General features: G+C 41.7%; 1 protein-coding gene across 10 annotated transcripts in view; it reads left to right on the forward strand.

Annotated features, from left to right (window-relative positions):
• FAM13C (family with sequence similarity 13 member C) overlaps positions 1–19,899 on the forward strand; it is a 151,433-nt gene that overhangs the window by 111,951 nt on the left and 19,583 nt on the right. For all 10 annotated transcript variants that reach the window (XM_081569119.1, XM_081569123.1, XM_081569118.1 and 7 more), the window contains 4 exons: positions 6,199–6,409; positions 8,318–8,456; positions 15,874–15,955; positions 17,391–17,602. In XM_081569119.1, the coding sequence (XP_081425245.1) occupies positions 6,199–6,409; positions 8,318–8,456; positions 15,874–15,955; positions 17,391–17,602 (644 nt within the window). The remainder of the gene's footprint in view (positions 1–6,198; positions 6,410–8,317; positions 8,457–15,873; positions 15,956–17,390; positions 17,603–19,899) is intronic.

Here is a 19,899-nt window from a genome sequence, read left to right on the forward strand (position 1 = left end):
TGAGCTGAGGCTTCTTGATCAATGTAATTTTCTGGTTTTCAGGAAGGATTTTGGAATTTCTCATTGATCAGCTGATGCAGTGCCCAAATCTACTGGTGGTTCACTGGAATTGAAGTCAGTAATTGGCTCCTTCAAAATAAAAATGATGCTCACTACCCCGCCCCCTACTCCAGAAGCAGGGTGTAAATGATGAAGTACATACTGAGATCAGACCCAGTTAGAGTATGTCTCCTGAGCTCTTCCCTACACTTGTATAGGGCCTGCTGGGCACCTCCCCCTGGATGATCAAAAGTGCCTTCTGACTCAGTGCATTCAGAACCAAACTCATTTGCCCTCTGGCTCCCCTCTTCAGTTTCCTAACTAGGTCAAAGATACCATTGTAAATTCCAATAACAACTGTCATTTATGAGTTCTGTGTCATTGATGAGTTATTATGCCCCCTTCCCTAGGCACTATACAAAGCACTTGAGGTTCCTTATGTTTTTAAAAATCCTTCCTGTTGGGGTCCTTTAATGGACCAGAACCTGGTGGTCTGGAGTTGATGATAAGAAAGTAAAAGAGAGAAAGAGGCTGATATTCCCTGGTTTGTGCAGAGAACCAGTAAAACCTCTGACATGAGGTTTGCGCTGCTTCATGTAGGCACAGGGCACCCTCTCGAGGAGGTCTTGAATGCCTGGGCAAAAAAGTGAGCTCAGCAAGTTTCTGCACTCCAGAGAGTTAGCCTGAGGAAGAGAGAGAGAGAAAAAGAAAGAAAAAGAAAGACACGGGGACCCAAGCTCTGTTGGAACAACGGTGCTTTATTCAACATAGTGAGAGTATGTATACTGTTTTGCAAGGTATCTTTTCAGAAAAGATAAGGATCACAAGACCAGACTTACAAATTACCAAGGAAACAAATCATAAAGCTAGAAGACAATCCATATCAAAGAAAGAGGGTTGTAAATAATCACTTTTACCAAATGGTTCATAAAAAGGAAGAGGGTCGTAAATAGTTACTTTTCACTGTAAGGAAAAACTAAGGAAGAAAATGCATGCATTCCTCAGTCCCAGGAACGGCTTACCACTCCTCTAACTTCCTGAATATTCAGGAATTAATAAGGAACAGAGGAAACAGCACACAGGAAGCCTCCTGTTAAATGTTCCCTGACACCTTCCAACAGTTTATGAGGTAGATACTGACGTCATTTTCACTTGAAAAAGATGGAATGGAGAAACTGAGATTGAGAAAGATTGAATAATGTATCCCAAGTCACACATCTGTCAAAGAATCGACTTGATCTAGGTGTTTATGAAACTGTAGCCAATGTTTTTAGCCATAATGGTGAACTGCCCCTTGGGGTCTGCAGGGTGCTTGCCATGAGCCCAGCCTTGCTTCCACCGTGACAAATTCCTCACCCCTCTAGCTCCCTGATGTTTCCGGTAGCTGTCTACAGAAGCTGGCACATAAAATCATGCTAAGAGTGCCAACCTCATGCCATTTGGTAGCTTATCAGCTTCATTCACCCAGAATATGTCTTCATCTGTCCTTACTTTTACCCACCTATCCTCACCTTGGAGATACTGCTTCCCTTTCAGTGGTCTGAGCAGACAAGCTCATCTATTTCCCTAGGCTTAGGTCTTGGGATGACTTCAAGCTCTCAGTGTATTTAGCCACTTAAATTCAACACATTCTGTAACTGAATCCATTGTGTATCCATCAGATATTTTGAGTTTGTTTCTTGGTTGTGTTTCGGCGGCCCTTTTCGTGTTGAGGCTGGCCAAGAACTCTGATGCTTGAGCCTCATTAGAATCACGTACGTGTTTCTGGCTTATTTAGTTTTTAATACCATTGAAGCCTGATGTTTGTCATTTTGCGATGTATCTCAGTGCTACCTATGGGCCCACCAGGATGGGCAAACCCAGAAGCACGAATTAACAAATCCACAAGCCTAGGAGTAATTTGTGACTCAGATCTCAGCAGTCTGTCTCAAGGGGGTACAGACAGATTTATTTAAATCTTAAATCACTTTATTTATTTACTTTATAATTAAACCTTTTATTGAAATATAGTTGATTTACGTTTGAATCACTTAAGAATTCACATTGGAAAAATATATTTTAAAAATCTGATTCATATAGCAGCTATAAATAGCATCTGTTCCTGCCAGGGGTTGCAGCCAGCTCAGAAGTGGGCTCTGGTCTTCACACCTGATGATAATGACTTGTTTCCATTGTGGCCCCTACTGCTCAGTGAGCAGGCTGCCGGAAATTCTCTCTGGCCTGCAGGGTCGGAGACGTGGAGTCTTCTGCCTCAGGCACTGGTCAGATTCCCTCACACTGACTGGAGCTTGCAGAGTCATACCACCTTCCCTCCTGAATGTAAAATGAAGATCACATTACTGCCAGCCTCGTGTGATTATTGTGAAGATTAAATCCTTGCAGAAACTCTAACTGGAAGTTTGAGTTATGTAGTGAGTCACTGCATAACTATTAGATATGATTATTATTCTTATTTATACATAAGAAGTGGTGGGAGGTACAATATGTTGAGGGTGCTGGCTCTCATTTCCCACATTAACCCTTTAAGGACTCTTTGTGGAGCTGATGCTCAGTAAGAGAGGATCATATTCAAATTCCTTATTTTGATAATTGTTAAAAAATGATGGTTCTCAGGGTTACCACATTTAGCAGTTTCTTTGCCTCATGACAATGTTTTGCTAAATATGCTATACAAAGGATGCATGGGTGAACACTGTTTTAATAGGAATTTATTTTAATGTGTATTAGTTGAAGAAATGTAACTAGCACATCAAATTCATGATTTCTTGGCCCTCATTGCCCAAGATGAAGCTGAAATTTTTAAAAAAATTATAGATTGTAATTAAGATTATATATAATATATAATCTTATGTATAATGAGAGAGAGGGATAAATTAGGAATTTGAAAGTAACATGTACATAATACTATATATGTAGATAAACATCAAGGACCTACTGTATAGCACAGGGAAGTGTACTCAATATTTCTTAATAAACTGTATGGGAAAGAATCTGAAAAAGAGTAATTGAATCACTGCTATACACCTGAAACTAACATAACCTTGTAAATCAACTATATTTCAGTAAAAAAGAAATTAAGATTATATGTATAACATAAACATATATACATACATAAATATATACATATATATTAAAAATAGGTTTATGTGGATATGGCAAAAATTTTGTAGGGGGTATAGTTTTTTTTTTCATTTCCTCCTCACTTAGTCTTGAGAGGCACCCACCATTATTCTCCCCATTTTACAGATGAAGAAACTGAGATTTTAAAATGTTCGCTTTTTTCTGAAATGCCTCTTAACAGGTAGAGGACCTGGGATTCAAACTCACAATCTTTCTTCTCTCTTATTCTGTCTGTGGGGGTTGTTTCTTACTTCCCTTCTCAGGTTTCCTTTTTTTCCCCAAATTTTTATATTAACTTTTATTGTTTTTTTCTTCCTATACAATTAAGATGTATTCATTACAGAAATTTTAGAACACCCAAAAAGGAAAAAAAAAATTATTGAGCTAATATACATAACATGAGATGTACATTCATAACAACATTTTAAGTGTCAGGGATACACTGTTGTTAACTATAGGCGTGATGTCATACAGCAGATCTCCTTTGACTTTTCTGTCACAGCTCTGTCAAATGATCCAACAAGGATGTGGAGAGAAATCAGTGAACACACTGGAACCCCACAAGAAAGTATGAGCAGCCCGCACTCCTGGTTCCCAGACCCTCCCTCTGAACCATGCTGCATCACAGCATGGACTCTGGCGAGCTGCCCCTTCCTTTGGAAGGCGTGTTCCTGGGGTCCCATCAGAAGCCACTCAAGTTTAATATTGCCATAAGCTTTTCCCTGCTGGGGAGACAGGTCTGCAAGTGGAGGCCTGGACTGTGTTCCCAGGATGGCAGCACTGACACGACCCTGGCTTCTTCTGAGCAAGGAGCTCAGTGACCCCGTCTCCACAAATGCGCACAATAGGCATGTGCCCACAGGTTCAGTTAAGCCACTTCTCAACTTAGATGGTTAGACAGAGAGCTCAGGTGCTACCAGATCACCAGTTTTTGACTGTCACTTTTCAGCTGGTCACTTTGGGATCTTTCAGGCCCACCACCTCCTTCAGTGGTGATCTGCGGGGAAGAGAGGTTGTGATGTTAACGGCAGTGCAGGTAAATTATGCGAGTGTCCACAAAAAACAGATACTGCTTACATGGAGATTTACAGTTACAATTGCAGCACAGTTCAAAACTAGCCATTCACAGTGGCCTGTGGTTCTGTGAAGTCACATCTTGGGTCTCTGTGAATTTCAGAGGCTGAGCTCTTTGTTCACCCCGACGTTAGTCATATGCCTAGGACCCCAAGTGCCCCCATTCATTATAAGGCACCACTGAGAGGCTCCTGGCCTCTTTGTTTTTACCTGGCCCCACAGCTGAGCTGAAGGCCAAAGATCCTTTCCATTTCATCAAAAAATATGCTGGTCCCAGGTACTTGATAAAGATCTTTCTCTTTCTCATCGTTAATACCAAATGATACTACCCAGAAATAGGTAACATGAATAAAATGAATTTCTTCTTAGAGTCTAATGGTTTAAGAAGAGGATTTGGTGAGGTACTCAGACACTCCTTGGTGGATGTTGAAGGTCATTGTAGTATATGCTGTCATTCATGTTACTCCTTAGGGCTCCTCCAAATGGCAATGTTTTCTGGCTAAATTATTCTTAGCAAGGGTGTCGCCTGTGGTGAGTTGTGTTAGTCACGCTGCCGGTGGGCCTGGCTTTGGCATTCATCCGACTCCAGCTTTTCCCCAGCCCTCACCCCATCCATTTCTGACCAGCCTCAGGCACTGACAAAAGTGCTGTCAGCAAGCTTCAGAGCCCTGATAGGAGGCATTGTCCACCCTCCCAGCCTACAGCCAAACAAGGGAGAAGCTGCCTGAAAACATACAAGGACCTAATCCAACCTTTGTTGCACAAAGTAAATTGCATTTCAAGCTCTAGAGAACATGAGCCATTCATTCTAAACCCGACTAAGATTCATCCAGTACTAAATTGTGATAAATGTTTGTTTTGGAAAAGTGGATTGTCAGTATTTTCAGATTCGCTTATTCACCCAGAAAGGCTGTATTTTTCCTCTTTCTTTAGGAAAGTCAGAATAGGAGAAAGCCTTGGGTTATTCTAACCTGTTTGCTGGGCAAAATTGAGAAGGTTCTGACATTGTTTTGAATAGCTCTGTACAGCACCATAGGATGGAAGACTCTTAACTTGGCCACCCTGACTTGGCATCCTACTGTCCCACATCCCTCTCCCCTCACCTGGTTAGCACAGGGGTGCCCCCCCCCCATTGACCCTGGTTCGGGAGCTAAAGAGCTTATTTAAAAGGGGAATGATCACAGAATTCCGGCAGAGAGATTGCCTCACCCAGGAGAGGGTTTGGAGTAGGTTTTGTTCTTAGTTTTTGTCCCAAATAAAATGGTATGTCAAATTTTAGAGAAGAACTAGAATCGTTTCTAATCCCACCATGGTTTGTAGTTGCTATGTAGCTTCTTTGATCATTTAGTGTGTTTATTTGTACACAGAAATGTGTACCATCTTGTGCTGAAATGTGTGGTTTTCTCATTTAGCATATTCTGAACATCATTTCATATAAATAAGCAGAGTTCTCCATCATGTTTAAGGAGTGCTCAGTAATTTTCTATCTGGGGATTCTCCACCCTTCTCTTCTTCCTTTGTTTTCTCTTTTCTCTTCCTCCCCACCGGCTCCTCTCCCTTCCTTCACTGTCAATTGTTATAACTATTCTCCCTCATCTTTTGCTCCATTTCCATATAATTGTTTTCTCTTTTTCACTCTAACATTTTATAATATACTCTCTGACATATGTAAATAATATGAAATAAAGAGAGGATTTTTGTAGTTTTGGACTATGCTGATGCTGTAATTCAGACCGAAATAATCTGCGTTTCCATTTTTGGTGTGTGTTGGCCTTGTAATATTTTCTGTCCAGGTTCTTTGAGAACAAACATGACAGTATTTTGAAAGGCTTTCATATCCTCAGAAGGAAGAAATGACCAAAAGGCAAGACATTATAATGAATGTTGATGATCTTTGTTTAGGAACATGACAGTCTCAAGCCCTCTGTCATTTCTGAGATGTGATGATTTATCTTATTTCCTCAGACCCTTCGCCTGTGAACAGAGATGGGCAGAATGAAGCAGACAGCACACCAGAAGACATGCACTCTGTTGAGACTAGCAGGCTGCTGTATCACATCACCGACGGCGACAATCCACTGCTGTCACCACGATGCTCCATCTTCAGCCAAAGCCAGAGATTCAACTTAGACCCCGAATCAGCCCCTTCTCCACCCAGCACTCAGCAGTTTATGATGTAAAAAAATCTTGTTCTTATCTTCACTTCATACAGTTTTTAAATACTCCATTTATAAACTACAGTGAAGTCTGTGTCCAAAATAGAGCAAACATGCCTACCAAAAGCAGCTGCAAGCCCTGAACCATACATGGCCAAAAATCAGTGTACTTTCTAGTTAAGAATGCCGTTTGAAGCTTTCTTGTCTCAGAAGGAAATGGTCTCAAGACACAAGATGCCCTATGGCTCACATGTTTGAATGTTTTTCATGAAATGACCAGAATCCTAAGAAATGCGCACATGCAAATACCAGAAATACCATTCTTGGTGAGCTCACTAAGTATTATTTCTGTGTCCAGCAGTGGCCTCAATGGATGGATTATGGCAATGCTTGGCAAGTTGTTCATTTCAATTTCTTCTTAGATTCTAGAAAAGTGGTAGCTTACAATGCTGCTGCTGCTGCTAAGTCGCTTCAGTCATGTTCGACTCTGTGCAACCCCATAGACGGAAGCCCACCAGGCTCCCCCGTCCCTGGTATTCTCCAGGCAAGAATACTGGAGTGGGTTGCCATTTCCTTCTCCAATGCATGAAAGTGAAAAGTGAAAGTGAAGTCGCTCAGTCGTGTCCAACTCTTAGCGACCCCTTGGACTGTAGCCTACCAGACTCCTCCGTCCATGGGATTTTCCAGACAAGAGTACCGGAGTAGGGTGCCACTGCCTTCTCCCTAGCTTACAATAGCTCCCCCACAAAGAAAAATGTGAAACTATATGTTCCTTTTTTTTTTTTTTTTAAGTTCCATTAGTAGTTTTGATGCATAGCTAAAATGAATCTTCCCTTGACTAAATATATTTGCTGGGAATTCCTACTTTCTCCTTAATACCTCCTGCTGTCACTCATGAATTTATCCAGACCTTGTTCAATGGACTGTCTACTCATGGACTTGAGGGAGTTAGTAAATTATTACTATTTTAAAGTATGTTAGGTGAGAAAATAAACATGTTTTCTAGAGAGGGAGTCCATTTCTTTTATCAGATTCACAGCGGCTTTATTATATCAAGAAAACTTAACTACTCATCTGAATCCTTTTTGAAAATATTGTTAGTCTAGGCTCAATCCCTGGTGACTCAGATGTGAAGAATCCACCTGCCAGTGCAGGAGATGTAAGTTCGATCCCTGGATTAGGAAGATCCCCTGGAAAAGGAAATGGCAACCCACTCCAGTATTCTTGCCTGGAAAATCCCATGGACAGAGGAGCTTGAATGGGGTACAGTCCTTGGGGTCACAAAAGACTGAGCCCAAGCACACATGCCATTTATTGAGGATAACGCCATCTCATTAGTCTGAAATTGGCATCCTCCAAGATTTAGGAAATGCATTTCCTAGACTAATATTCTGACCTTTGTAGACAAAAGTCCTTGATAACATTTGCCTATAATGGAATTCTGTGAATCAGGGGTCTCCAGTACCCAGCAGATGCTGCCATAGGAGGCTCATCAAATGATGAACTGGCCTCTGGACTTCTCTGATAATCCAGGAAGCTGGGTTTGTAGACAAGCAGCAGTGTTTACTGGAAGACCATTATTTTGTTTTTTTAATTTGTTTTTTAATTGGAAGAATGTTGCTTTACAATATTGTATTAATTTCTGCTGTTTAGCATGGTGAAATTGTTTTGTTTATAATTTATATCTTTTTAAAAACATTTTCTTGGAGTATAGTTGATTTACAGTGTTGTGTTAGTTTCAGATGTACAGTAAAGTGAATCAGTTATACATATAGGTGTATCCACTCTTTTTTTAGATTATTCTCCCATATAGGCCATTACAGAGTATTAAGTAGGGTTTCCTATGCTGTACAGCAGGACCATATTAGTTATCTGTTTTATATACAATAGTGTTTTTAATGACTCTCTGCCTCCCTGGATCATTGCAGGCTCCGCAGTTCTTCCCGGTGCAGCTGTGGTGATGGCAAGGAGCCCCAGACCATTACCCAGCTCACCAAGCACATCCAGAGCCTCAAGCGGAAAATTAGGAAATTTGAAGAAAAATTTGAACAAGAAAAGAAGTACCGGGTAAGGCCCCTGTGATTTGAAATGAGTGGATTGTGTCAGAGGTATATGGGCTTGTCTGTCTTTCCTTTTTGAGTACACCTCTGTGCCTGGGGACAGCTCAGTTCCCCTCGGCCAACCCAGAAGCTATCATAAGTGGAGTCCCTCCTGGGTCTGTCAACTGATCTCTGCTAAGATAATTCCTAGCAACAAATTGCAACTCTTATTTCCAAACTGATTTTTAATTATTGATTTCTCTCTCTCTTTTTTTTTTTTTTTTCCTGAGGAACCTTACTATCATTAGTGTTCCTAGGACTCAAATTTGGAAAGATTTTGAATTGTGGTCTTATTTGTTCTTTAACTGTTTCTCATTTGTATTTGGGGTAAGAAAGCAGATCCAACATAGAGTCATTTGCATTTTGATAAGAACCTATTAGGGCTTCCCTGGTAGCTCAACTGGTAAAGAATCTGCCTGCAATGCAGGAGACCCTGGTTCGATTTCTGGGTCAGGAAGATCCCCTGGAGAAGGGATGGGCTACCCACTCCAGTATTCTTAGGCATACCTGGTGGCTCAGACGGTAAAGAATCCTCCTGCCATGCGGGAGACCTGGGTTTGATCTCTGGGTTGGGAAAATCCCCTGGAGAAGGGCATGGCAACCCACTCCAGTATTCTTGCCTGGAGAATCCCATGGATAGAGGAACCTGGTGGGCTACAGTCCATGGGGTCATAAAGAGTTGGACATGACAGCGACTAAGCACAGCACAACCCAAGAACCTATTAAGGGCACAAAGGATAGAATCTCTAATTGTGGAACAGAATGAGGGAGAGTTTTCTTTGACAATAACGTACTTTCTGGTTGACGGATGAGCACCTATCAAGTGACATCTATTCAGGCCACTCTTAAGGACAAACCCTGATCTCATCCTTTCTCTCAGAGAGGCACCAGCCTTTGTGCTGGTATGACAGTGTTGCAACTATGAACTTTTCTTACGTAAGAAGCGATAGAGTCAGAGCTAAGTGTCCTGATGTCCCAATGCTAGTTTTATTTATTGTCTGTAATGGTGATCATGGCATAGAGAAAAATCATATCTATGTAGAATTGCACACAGATATTGGGTTTTTGGCAAAGGGCCCAGAACAGCTTGTTATTAGAATAAAAGAGAACAGGGGATAAGGTCTCATACATCTTAGAATATTTAAAGGCTCACTAAGCAGTTGGTCCAGAGGCAATCTGCTGGTTCCTGTAGTGTGGGTAAGTTCTCGGGAGGGAGCTGCGTGTAATATTTCTTTTTCATCTTCTTCCTGTCCTGTGTTTCCCACAGTGGCTGCAAATTCACTAAAAGAGGGGTTGCAAGGAGTAATTTTTAGCTTTGCAAAATGGATGGGAAAAAAAAAAAATCAGATTAGCTTTCAAGACAACCTCAGTCAGGGTGCTGAAGACTCTTTGCTTCCTTGAGGTCAGGCAGCCACAGCTGCTTATGGCCTTTCATGTAGTAAAAGGGTGCTGTGCACATTGTAAGTACAGGCTTTATTTCACAGATAAGGAACAGGAGACCCAGAAAGGACTCACAACCTTCTTAAGGCAGTTGTGTTCTAGCACTTCAGGCTTGGGGTGGTTAAAGATGAGTTGGTTTTACAATTGAGGAGTGGAATAAAATTCTTAAAGTGTCTGCATTTTGAAAATTTCAGATAGCCTGAAAGGAGCTGATTTTCCTTGTCTGCTGCTGGAGTGTTGCTGGATCTGCAATGTCCTTGTACTGGAAACTGTAGAGAAACAGTTAGGGCCTCCATCCCCAGGGGCCTGTTAATAGTTCTTACCTGGCGGTTCTTGAATCCGACTGATCTGGATTTGAATCCAAGCATAGCCACTCATGAACTCTGTGACTTGGGTCTTGTTACTTTATTTTTCTGAGTCTCATTCTGTCCATCTGAGCAGTGAAGTTAATAGTGACTTCTTAGGTTTGTATTAAATGAGGGAGTCCATATGTATTGCTTCTTACAGTTTTAGCACCAGGGAAGTAACTGATCCTAGATATTACTAACTTTTTCATCTGTTTTAGATGATACTCAAACAGGCTATCCCATGGGAACCTCTGCCTTATTGAAGAATAAAGGAAAATTATAGACATTAATTTTCCACTAGATTTTTCTGCCTGCAGCTACAGACTCTAGATTGTGGTGAGTCTGTATATATAACAGGTCACCCAGCAGTTGGCTATTTTAGAAAAGAATTTCCCCTGGCACCTCCTGCCTTTGTCTGGAGAAACTTTAGGGCCAAAGCAGACACTTGCCCACACATTTAAACATGCAGATGGATGGATTTGGGAGCAGTAAAAGAAGTCTTCCTGGTCATGACTTCTGTGTGTGTGTGAGAAAGTCTTTGATGTAATCAGAACCTTCAGTGTCTCAGGAAACAGGGCTTCCCCTCACCCTTCCTGTCTGGATGCCAGGCTGTGGTTAGAGGTTTGACATGTCACTGGACTTGAATTGGTTGCTGTGTGTATGACTTTCCTTCCTGGCAGCCTGACTGTGGAATTAATAGCACCTGCTGCTGATTTTTGAGTCCAAGTTCCTACTGGCCCTCCATGCTAGTCTGATGCCCTGATACAATATACATCCTGCTCTGTTGAATATAACTATTTCACTTCCTGTCCAGAGCTGTGTTTATTTCCTACACTTTTACATTTTACATTTAACTATTGTTAAACTCATGGACCTAGAAAAAACCTGTTTCAGCCAGATGTCCACTTTCAGTAGAATTAGAGAATGTTAGAATTAGAAAGGATTAGTTAGTCTTCTCTTGTTTGACCACTGAAGAAACTGAGGCTCAGAGAAGGGAAGTAACTTCTCTGGGTTCACACAGCAAATAATTAATCACAGCTAAGACAGTAACATGGGTCCTTTCATTCCTGATCTGTAAATCTTTGTAAGATGTCTTTTGAGTTGTCTTATGTGTGCTAAGTCGCTTCAGTCATGTCCGACTCTTTGTGATGCTCTGGACTGTAGCCTGCTAGGCTCCTCTGTCCATGGTATCTCCAGGCAAGAATACTGGAGTGAGTTACCATGCCCTCCTCCAAGGGATCTTCTCGACCCGGGGATTGAACCCACACCTCTTACATCTCCTGCATAAACAGCCGGGTTCTTTACCACTAGCATGTTTGGCAAATCACAAGTCTGGTCCAGCAGCACCCTCAGTTATGTGACTTAGGAGCCCCATTTAAATCACATTGAACAACATCTACACTTAAGTTTGTGGTATATGGCCCTTGGGGCCTATTAAACTGAAATGTTTTAGTCCAGAAGTTAGAAGGCTTGAAGATCCACAGCTTGTGTATGAAAACTTTCCATGTGATATGAGAGCTGCCATCCTTCTCAGCTTGATTTAACCTTTTTTGAAAGCTCTCCCAGGAGTAGGGAAATACAAAATTCATTTCAGAAAATGATTTCAGGCTTTTAGATATTTTGTCAGAAAATTCAGCCTTAAATTTCTACTAAGTCCTGTTTGCAGTAGTGTAAGAGTACTTCTTTGGTGGTCCTTGGCTTAGGGTCTTAGATTTTTGTTTTTAATAATATTTCAAAAAGAGTGCATTAACTGTGTGGAGCATATCCAGTAAAAAAGGTGTGTTCCAGAGAACAGGATGTGTTTTCAGATCAATGTGGAGAGTTCTGTGAGGATTTTGAGAGACCAAGTGTAAAATATTGACTGTTCACATAACCAGACTGTTACCCACAGCCAGAGTACTTAACACTGTATCAAGCAATTAGTCCAGTGGGTCATTCTAGCAGACTGTGGGTAGACCAGGAGCAGCCGTTGGAGGTGTGTCCCTGTGTCACTGTCCGTGGTCCTGAAACCAGGGCTTCCCCCCTGGAAACCAGAGTCTCCCTTCTGGGCTCCTGTAGGAAAAAAAAATCACTGGGTTTCCATGAAGGCGGGGGGAGGGGAATCTTCCCTCAGTGTTATTCTGCATCTTTATTTTAAACTGTATGGATTTTACATCTCTATAGAAGTGACAGAACCATGTTTTGTGTTTCACAATTAAAACATCTAATCCTGTGTATATTTGATGACCCTCTTACATGAAGCACTGTTTTTTTCTTCAAACTTGAAAGGAATACAGTCTTCTCCTCATGTCTCTCTGTCTCACCAACAACTTGCTGATGTTACATGGATTTAATAGATTCTTAATCACAGCATGGAAAAGAAATGCAAAAAAGCAAAGTGGCTGTCTGAGGAGGCCTTACAGATAGCTGGGAAGAGAAGAGAAGCGAAAAGCAAAGGAGAAAAGGAAAGATATTCCCATCTGAATGCAGAGTTCCAAAGAATAGCAAGGAGAGATAAGAAAGCCTTCCTCAGCGATCAGTGCAAAGAAATAGAGGAAAACAACAGGTTGGGAAAGACTAGAGATCTCTTTAAGAAAATTAGAGATACCAAAGGAACATTTCATGCAAAGATAGGCTCGATAAAGGACAGAAATGGTATGGACCTAACAGAAGCAGAAGATATTAAGAAGAGGTGGCAAGAATACACAAAAGAACTGTACAAAAAAGATCTTCATGACCCAGATAATCACGACGGTGTGATCACTCACCTAGAGCCAGACATCCTGGAATGTGAAGTCAAGTGGGCCTTAGAAAGCATCACTACGAACAAAGCTAGTGGAGGTGATGGAATTCCAGTTGAGCTATTTCAAATCCTCAAAGGTGATGCTGTGAAAGTGCTGCACTCGATATGCCAACAAATATGGAAAACTCAGCAGTGGCCACAGGACTGGAAGAGGTCAGTCTTCGTTCCAATCCCAAAGAAAAGCAATGCCAAAGAATGCTCAAACTACTGCACAATTGCACTCATCTCACATGCTAGTAAAGTAATGCTCAAAATTCTCCAAGCCAGGCTTCAGCAATACGTGAACCGTGAACTTCCAGATGTTCAAGCTGGTTTTAGAAAAGGCAGAGGAACCAGAGATCAAATTGCCAATATCCACTGGATCATCAAAAAAGCAAGAGAGTTCCAGAAAAACATCTATTTCTGCTTTATTGACTATGCCAAAGCCTTTGACCGTGTGGATCACAATAAACTGTGGAAAATTCTGAAAGAGATGGGAATACCAGACCATCTGACCTGTCTCTTGAGAAACCTGTATGCAGGTCAGGAAGCAACAGTTAGAACTGGACGTGGAACAACAGACTGGTTCCAAATAGGAAAAGGAGTACGTCAAGGCTGTATATTGTCACCCTGATTATTTAACTTCTATGCAGAGTACATCATGAGAAACGCTGGGCTGGAAGAAACACAAGCTGGAATCAAGATTGCCGGGAGAAATATCAATAACCTCAGATATGCGGATGACACCACCCTTATGGCAGAAAGTGAAGAAGAACTAAAGGGCCTCTTGATGAAGGTGAAAGAGGAGAGTGAAAAAGTTGGCTTAAAGCTCAACGTTCAGAAAACTAAGATTGTGGCATCTGGTCCCATCACTTCATGGGAAATAGATGGGGAAACAGTGGACACAGTGTCAGACTTTATTCTTTGGGGCTCCAAAATCACTGCTGATGGTGATTGCAGCCATGAAATTAAAAGACGCTTACTCCTTGGAAGGAAGGTTATGGCCAACCTAGATAGCATATTTAAAAGTAGAGACATTACTTTGCCAACAAAAGTCCGTCTAGTCAAGGCTGTGGTTTTTCCAGTGGTCACGTATGGATGTGAGAGTTGGACGGTGAAGAAAGCTGAGCGCCGAAGAATTGATGCTTTTGAACTGTGGTGTTGGAGAAGACTCTTGAGAGTCCCTTGGACTGCAAGGAGATCCAATCAATCCATCCTAAAGGAGATCAATCCTGGGTGTTCATTGGAAGGTATTATGTTGAAGCTGAAACTCCAATACTTTGGCCACCTCATGCGAAGGGTTGACTCATTGGAAAAGACCCTAATGCTGGGTAGGATTGGGGGTGGGAGGAGAAGGGGACGACAGAGGATGAGATGGTTGGATGGCATCACCGACTCGATGGACATGGGTTTGGATGGACTCTGGGAGTTGGTGATGGACAGAGAGGCCTGGCGTGCTGCAATTCATGGGGTCGCAAAGAGTCGGACATGACTGAGCGACTGAACTGAACTGAATTACAGCAGGGCCGCCAGTCTTGTCACTAACATTGCACACATTTCTGGCTAGTATTACAGTGTTTATAATGTCTTCTTGAGCATGCCTGTATAGCTCTTTGTATTAATATATCCTCAATTCAGAGTAACCACTAATTTTCTTGAGCCTGTGTTTAAGTTACCAGAGTGGGTATGTTTGCTGTTCTTCTCTCCTTGTTTCTCTTTTCTATAGAAAATTCACTTTTATACTCTGAAAAGAAATCCAGAAATCAAGGTGAATGATTTGTATGAACAGAGTCGTATTCTTCTAAAATTAAAGCTATATTCTTATTGCCACATCCAGGTATGATTAGTTACTAATACTCTCCTATATGTGTGTGTGTTGGTAAGGCTTACTGTTCCTTTGAAGATCTGGTAGTAACACCACCACTACTACTACTGTCACCTCTGCCAGTAATGATAGCAATAATAATATTTTAAATTCTAGCTAACACATCTATAGTGTTTAGCATGTGCCTGGAACTTTTTTTCATGCATATTCATCATGTTTCATGTTTCAGACTCATCATGTTTCATGCATATTCACTGATTTATCCTTCATAGAAAACTTATGAGAAAGATGCTATTAAATCCTCATTTGATTGATGAAATTGGGGCATGGGGAGGCTAAATAATTTGCCCAAGTCCACTCTCATATGGTTAATCTTTACTTTAATGCTACTCCAGCAGGATAGTGAGTCTATAAACAGTGAGGAGTTGAAATCTGAGGATGAGGATTCTTCCATACATACTGACTTCTCAGACTTAAAAGGTTTTAGAGATCCTGGGGTCTCCTTTCTTCAGCTTGGAGCTTGTGACTGATAGGAGCTAAAAGCTTCCAGTTTGTAGTATTCCCTAGACAAGGGATGGTCATAAACCATGAACAGAGGCAAGGGAGGAAGTGCTGGTTTGTGTCAGCCCTCTACACTGATACAAAGAATGACCTGGCCATGGGGTGTCAGGTGTGGGTAGCCTACACGGTGATTGAGAGGTAGACTTTATGGGGCACTGGCATGGTGAGGACTGTGTAAAAATGACTAGGCATGTTTGGAAACAAAGTCTATGGCAAGGATGAAAGAGTGGAGGAAGTCAGGAATGTTTGCTCTATTTCTCAGACGCAACTTCATCTGCTGGATATAGCTTGCCTGAAGTTCCCTCCCAGCTTTATATATGTTCCTGAACTATCTTTGTGTGACTCAGCTGCTTAACATTTTTTTTTCCTTCTCTCTCTCTTTTTCTCTCCCTCTCTCCCTTTTCCCTCCTTCCACCCCCATTTTTCCCTCCCATTTTCCTCTCTCTTGCAGCCTTCCCATGGTGACAAGACATCTAATCCTGAAGTCCTGAAATGGATGAATGATTTGGCTAAAGGTCGTAAACAGCTCAAAGGTAAATGCCAGCCAAGAGAGTCTCCTTTTTTAAGGAAGGAAGCAGTTAAAATTGTGATAATGTGCTGCAGGCAGTTTTGGATTCTCTTTCTGCCTGGGCCCTCTTTAGCCTTGTCTCCCACCTAGCTTGGAGGCCTTTTCTTAAAATAGAGTCCTGGGTCCCCTTCATTGTTTGATCCCATTGAATACATCTGCATAGAAAGGGACTGAGGAAATCCAGCCTCCCAAGTTGAATGATTCACTTCAGTGCCAGAACATTTCAACATGTGGAGTGTTCACCTCCTTGGGTTATTGGGTTCTTGGATGTTAGAAACAGAAGAGGCCTGAGCAGTCACTGATTCCACATACCCCACCTTCACAAAGGAGGATATTTATGTCCAGAGAGAGGGGACGGTGACATGGATGGAAGGTGGTGAGTTCAGAGTAAAACTGGTTCTCTCGCCTCCTAATCCAATCTCCTACTTCCTCTGTCTCTCTGGAGATGGTGGTCTGAGTATTCATTAACTCTTAAATCCATTTTAAGAGACTATAGTTATTTACCAATAAAAAATTACTTTCTTCCTCTTCCTACATTTTTATTTCAATACCTAGAGACATAGGAGCTTTTCCAGATTTCTAGAAGGATGGTGATAAAGAACTGGAAAGGAATATTAAATTAACTCAGTGGTATTAAACTGTAGTGATGTAGCAGGTTTATAAAATATGCAGTGTTTAAACACCACGCCAGAGCCTAACTAAAAAACAAACATCAAACAAAGAAAATGTGCTATGTAATTGAGAAATCAATGTAAATGGCCTCATTCAAAAGACCAGTCCCCTAGCATATTCTGAAATGGAATTTCCTAATAAGTCCAAGGTGACCCTTTTATTTTTAATTATGTAGGTTCATATAAAGCCAAATTGCAATAATGGTGATTTCTGGATTTTAAATATTGGCATTAGACAAAATTGTGAGATCTGTCAGGTTGGGGCTGGCACTCTATCTCCCATTCCCTACCCTTCCTGTATATCCTCAGATGACTGCCTTGTGTAAGGTCTTCCAGTAGACCTTGCAATTCCACAGGGGGCTCTTCATGACTGCACAACTTTCAAAACCCTATGAAAGGAATCTTTGAGCGTAGTATTTCAGGTCCTATGGCAGATAACGGGTGAAAACTTTGGGGCCAAGTACCTCTAGTCTTCTTCCTCTGAAATCTAAACCATTCGTGATCCTTCTACTTCCATGAGATCCTTGCCTCAGGAGCCCTCTATTTTCACATCTGATGGGGGGGTGTGCTGCTGGCCTTGGTTATTAAGGCTGCCCTTGCCCTGTGGAAAGCCATGGTCAGCACTGTTCATTTCCACTCGGCATCAGGGGAGAAATTCCTGAAAGGCTCTCTGCTCTTATTAGTCCAGTGAGTCTGCGTGCTCATGGTAACTCACCACATTTCTCTTAGAACTAAAGCTGAAGCTGTCGGAAGAGCAAGGGAGTGCTCCCAAAGGCCCACCTAGAACCCTGCCCTGTGAGCAACCCACAGTCCCCAGAGAGAATGGGAAACCGGAGGCCATGGGCCCTGAGCCGAGCTCCTCGGGAGAGGAGACTCCAGATGCTGTGCTGAGCTGCCTGAAGGAGAAGAGAGAGCAGCTTCCTTCCCAGGAGGATCCTAAGGTACCTCACCAGCCTTCACAGGGCCCCAGCACTCCACATGGTGCCCATAAGACCGTGGTTTTGACCAGTTTGTATCACATAAACATCTTTGTGAGACTGGCTCTGAAATTTCAGTCAGATGCGTTCCTAGTGGGCTATTAGCTATGACCTAGGGTATTGCCACCTGGTTCTGGGTGTTGCCATTCTGAAGGTTGTAGTGTTGCATATTAATGAAAGACAAATGGTAAAGACAAGAGAGCGAGTATATCATATCTCATTCTCCCTTACTTTTCCCTGATAAGTTAGCAAATGAACCCAAGACTAGGATTATAGCCTCATTTTACTGTGTGTGTGTGTGTGTGTGTGTGTGTGTGCGCGCGCCCCCATGGACTGTAGCCCACCAGGCTCCTCTGCCCAAGGGATTTTCCTGGCAAGAATACTGGAGTGGGTGACCATTTCTTCCTCCAGGGGATCTTCCCAACCTGGGGATTGAACTCAAGTCTCCTGCGTCTCTTTCACTGGCAAGTGAATTCTTTACCACTGAGCCACCTGGGAAGCCCAGGGTCTTTATAGATGTAGTCAAGTTAGGGTTACTTGAATGAGCCATACTCTGTTATGAATGTTATCCTTATAAATTTGGACACAGAGAGTAAATGCCATGTGAATATGGTTTAATATTTCATATCATAAGAATAAAGAGGTAGGGTTTCCAGAGACTTCAGCTTAGACATCTTAGTTTCGAAATCTTGGGGAGATACCCAGATACAGTTGTCAGTTAGACATTTGGATATATGAGCTCAAAGAAAAGATGTATTATATTTTACAAAAAAAGATGATGAAACCAATTAGTATTTACCTGGTTAGTCCCTCCTCTCCTGCATATCTAAGCTCACATTTTACTAATGCCAAGGAACCTTCCTAGTAGTCCTTTCTGTCTGAACTCTGAGTAGTGGGGCTGTATTTCATTTCTTGAACAATCTATAGCTACCATAACATAGGCTTCCCTGGTGGCTCAGTGGTAAAGAATCTTCCTGCCAATACAGGAGACATGGGTTCAATCCCTGGTCAGGAAGATCCCCTGAAAGAGGAAATGGCAACCCACTCCTCAACTATTCTTGCCTGGGAAATCCCATGGACAGAGGCTACAGTCCATGGGGTCACAAAAGAGTCAGACATGACTTAACAACTAAATAATACCCTAACATAGCTCTTAACTATTCTGTGTGCCATTTTCTGTCTCTCACAGTACTTGACAACTTCTTGAGTAAAGCTTAGGCTGTTTATTACTTACAATCCTTAGTGTCTGTACATAGTAGGTATTGAACAGGTGTTTGCAGAGTGAATGGATTTATGAATGAACAGAATAGCATATTAGACTTTGAAATGAAGTCCTCTTGAGGAGAATGCTGGCTTTACTTGTTCTATTGTATTTACATTATCTAGTCTAGATCTTAAGATGGCAACATATGCTAAATCCCAAAAGGCTTATTGTATCCCCTTGGACTAGTCCTTTACACTGGTGCATATGATATACGAGTAGAAATGGGCCCTTGGATACCTCTGTCATTAAGAAATAGCATTCAACTTAAAAATAACCAGTGTGTTGTGATGAGTGATCTTCACTCAGCCAATGTATCTCCTCCTCCTACCCACACAGGTTCTAGACTTTGTCATGGTCCTTTGATAAGTAGATAACCGTGTGTATGTGTGTAGACACATGACGTGCTCACACATATTCAGACACATCTGTGGTTTTCCATTCTTTAGTGCTTCTGATGGTCTTTCCTATATTTTATAGTTACTTTGACCACATTTATAAAAGCAACCTATAACACTTAGAGCAGGACTCAGTCCTTGAAGAAGCCACTTTCTAGTTATGTACACTTGATAAGTGAAGGAATTCTCTGATATTCAACTTCCTCATCGATAAAAATACAGATAATACCTATTAATATAGTTGTTTTGACAATAAAGGACGATGCCTGGTGACTGGTGGGCAGTCATTCATTTGCAAAAAGATCTGAGTGCCTATCAGTGTTATGAGCTGTGATATGTGCTGAATGAAAAGATTAACAAGATAGTAAAGTGATGTGGGTTACTGCCTTCATGGCGCTCATGTTTTTCTGGGAGTTGGGATATAAGGAATAACTCAATAGATAAAACCATTAAAGATTTTGATAAGTACTGTGCAAAGAAACAGATGATATGATAGAAAATAATAAGAATGGTCTCTGTATTATATAGAGTGGTGAGGAAGTCCTGTGACATTTAATGGAAAAGAATCAGCAAGCCAAGAGAGCAGCAAAGAGCATTCTAGA

This window comes from Giraffa tippelskirchi, chromosome 2 (assembly GCF_054371585.1).
Source record: "Giraffa tippelskirchi isolate mGirTip1 chromosome 2, T2T-mGirTip1v1.2.pri, whole genome shotgun sequence".
Lineage (NCBI taxonomy): Eukaryota > Metazoa > Chordata > Mammalia > Artiodactyla > Giraffidae > Giraffa > Giraffa tippelskirchi.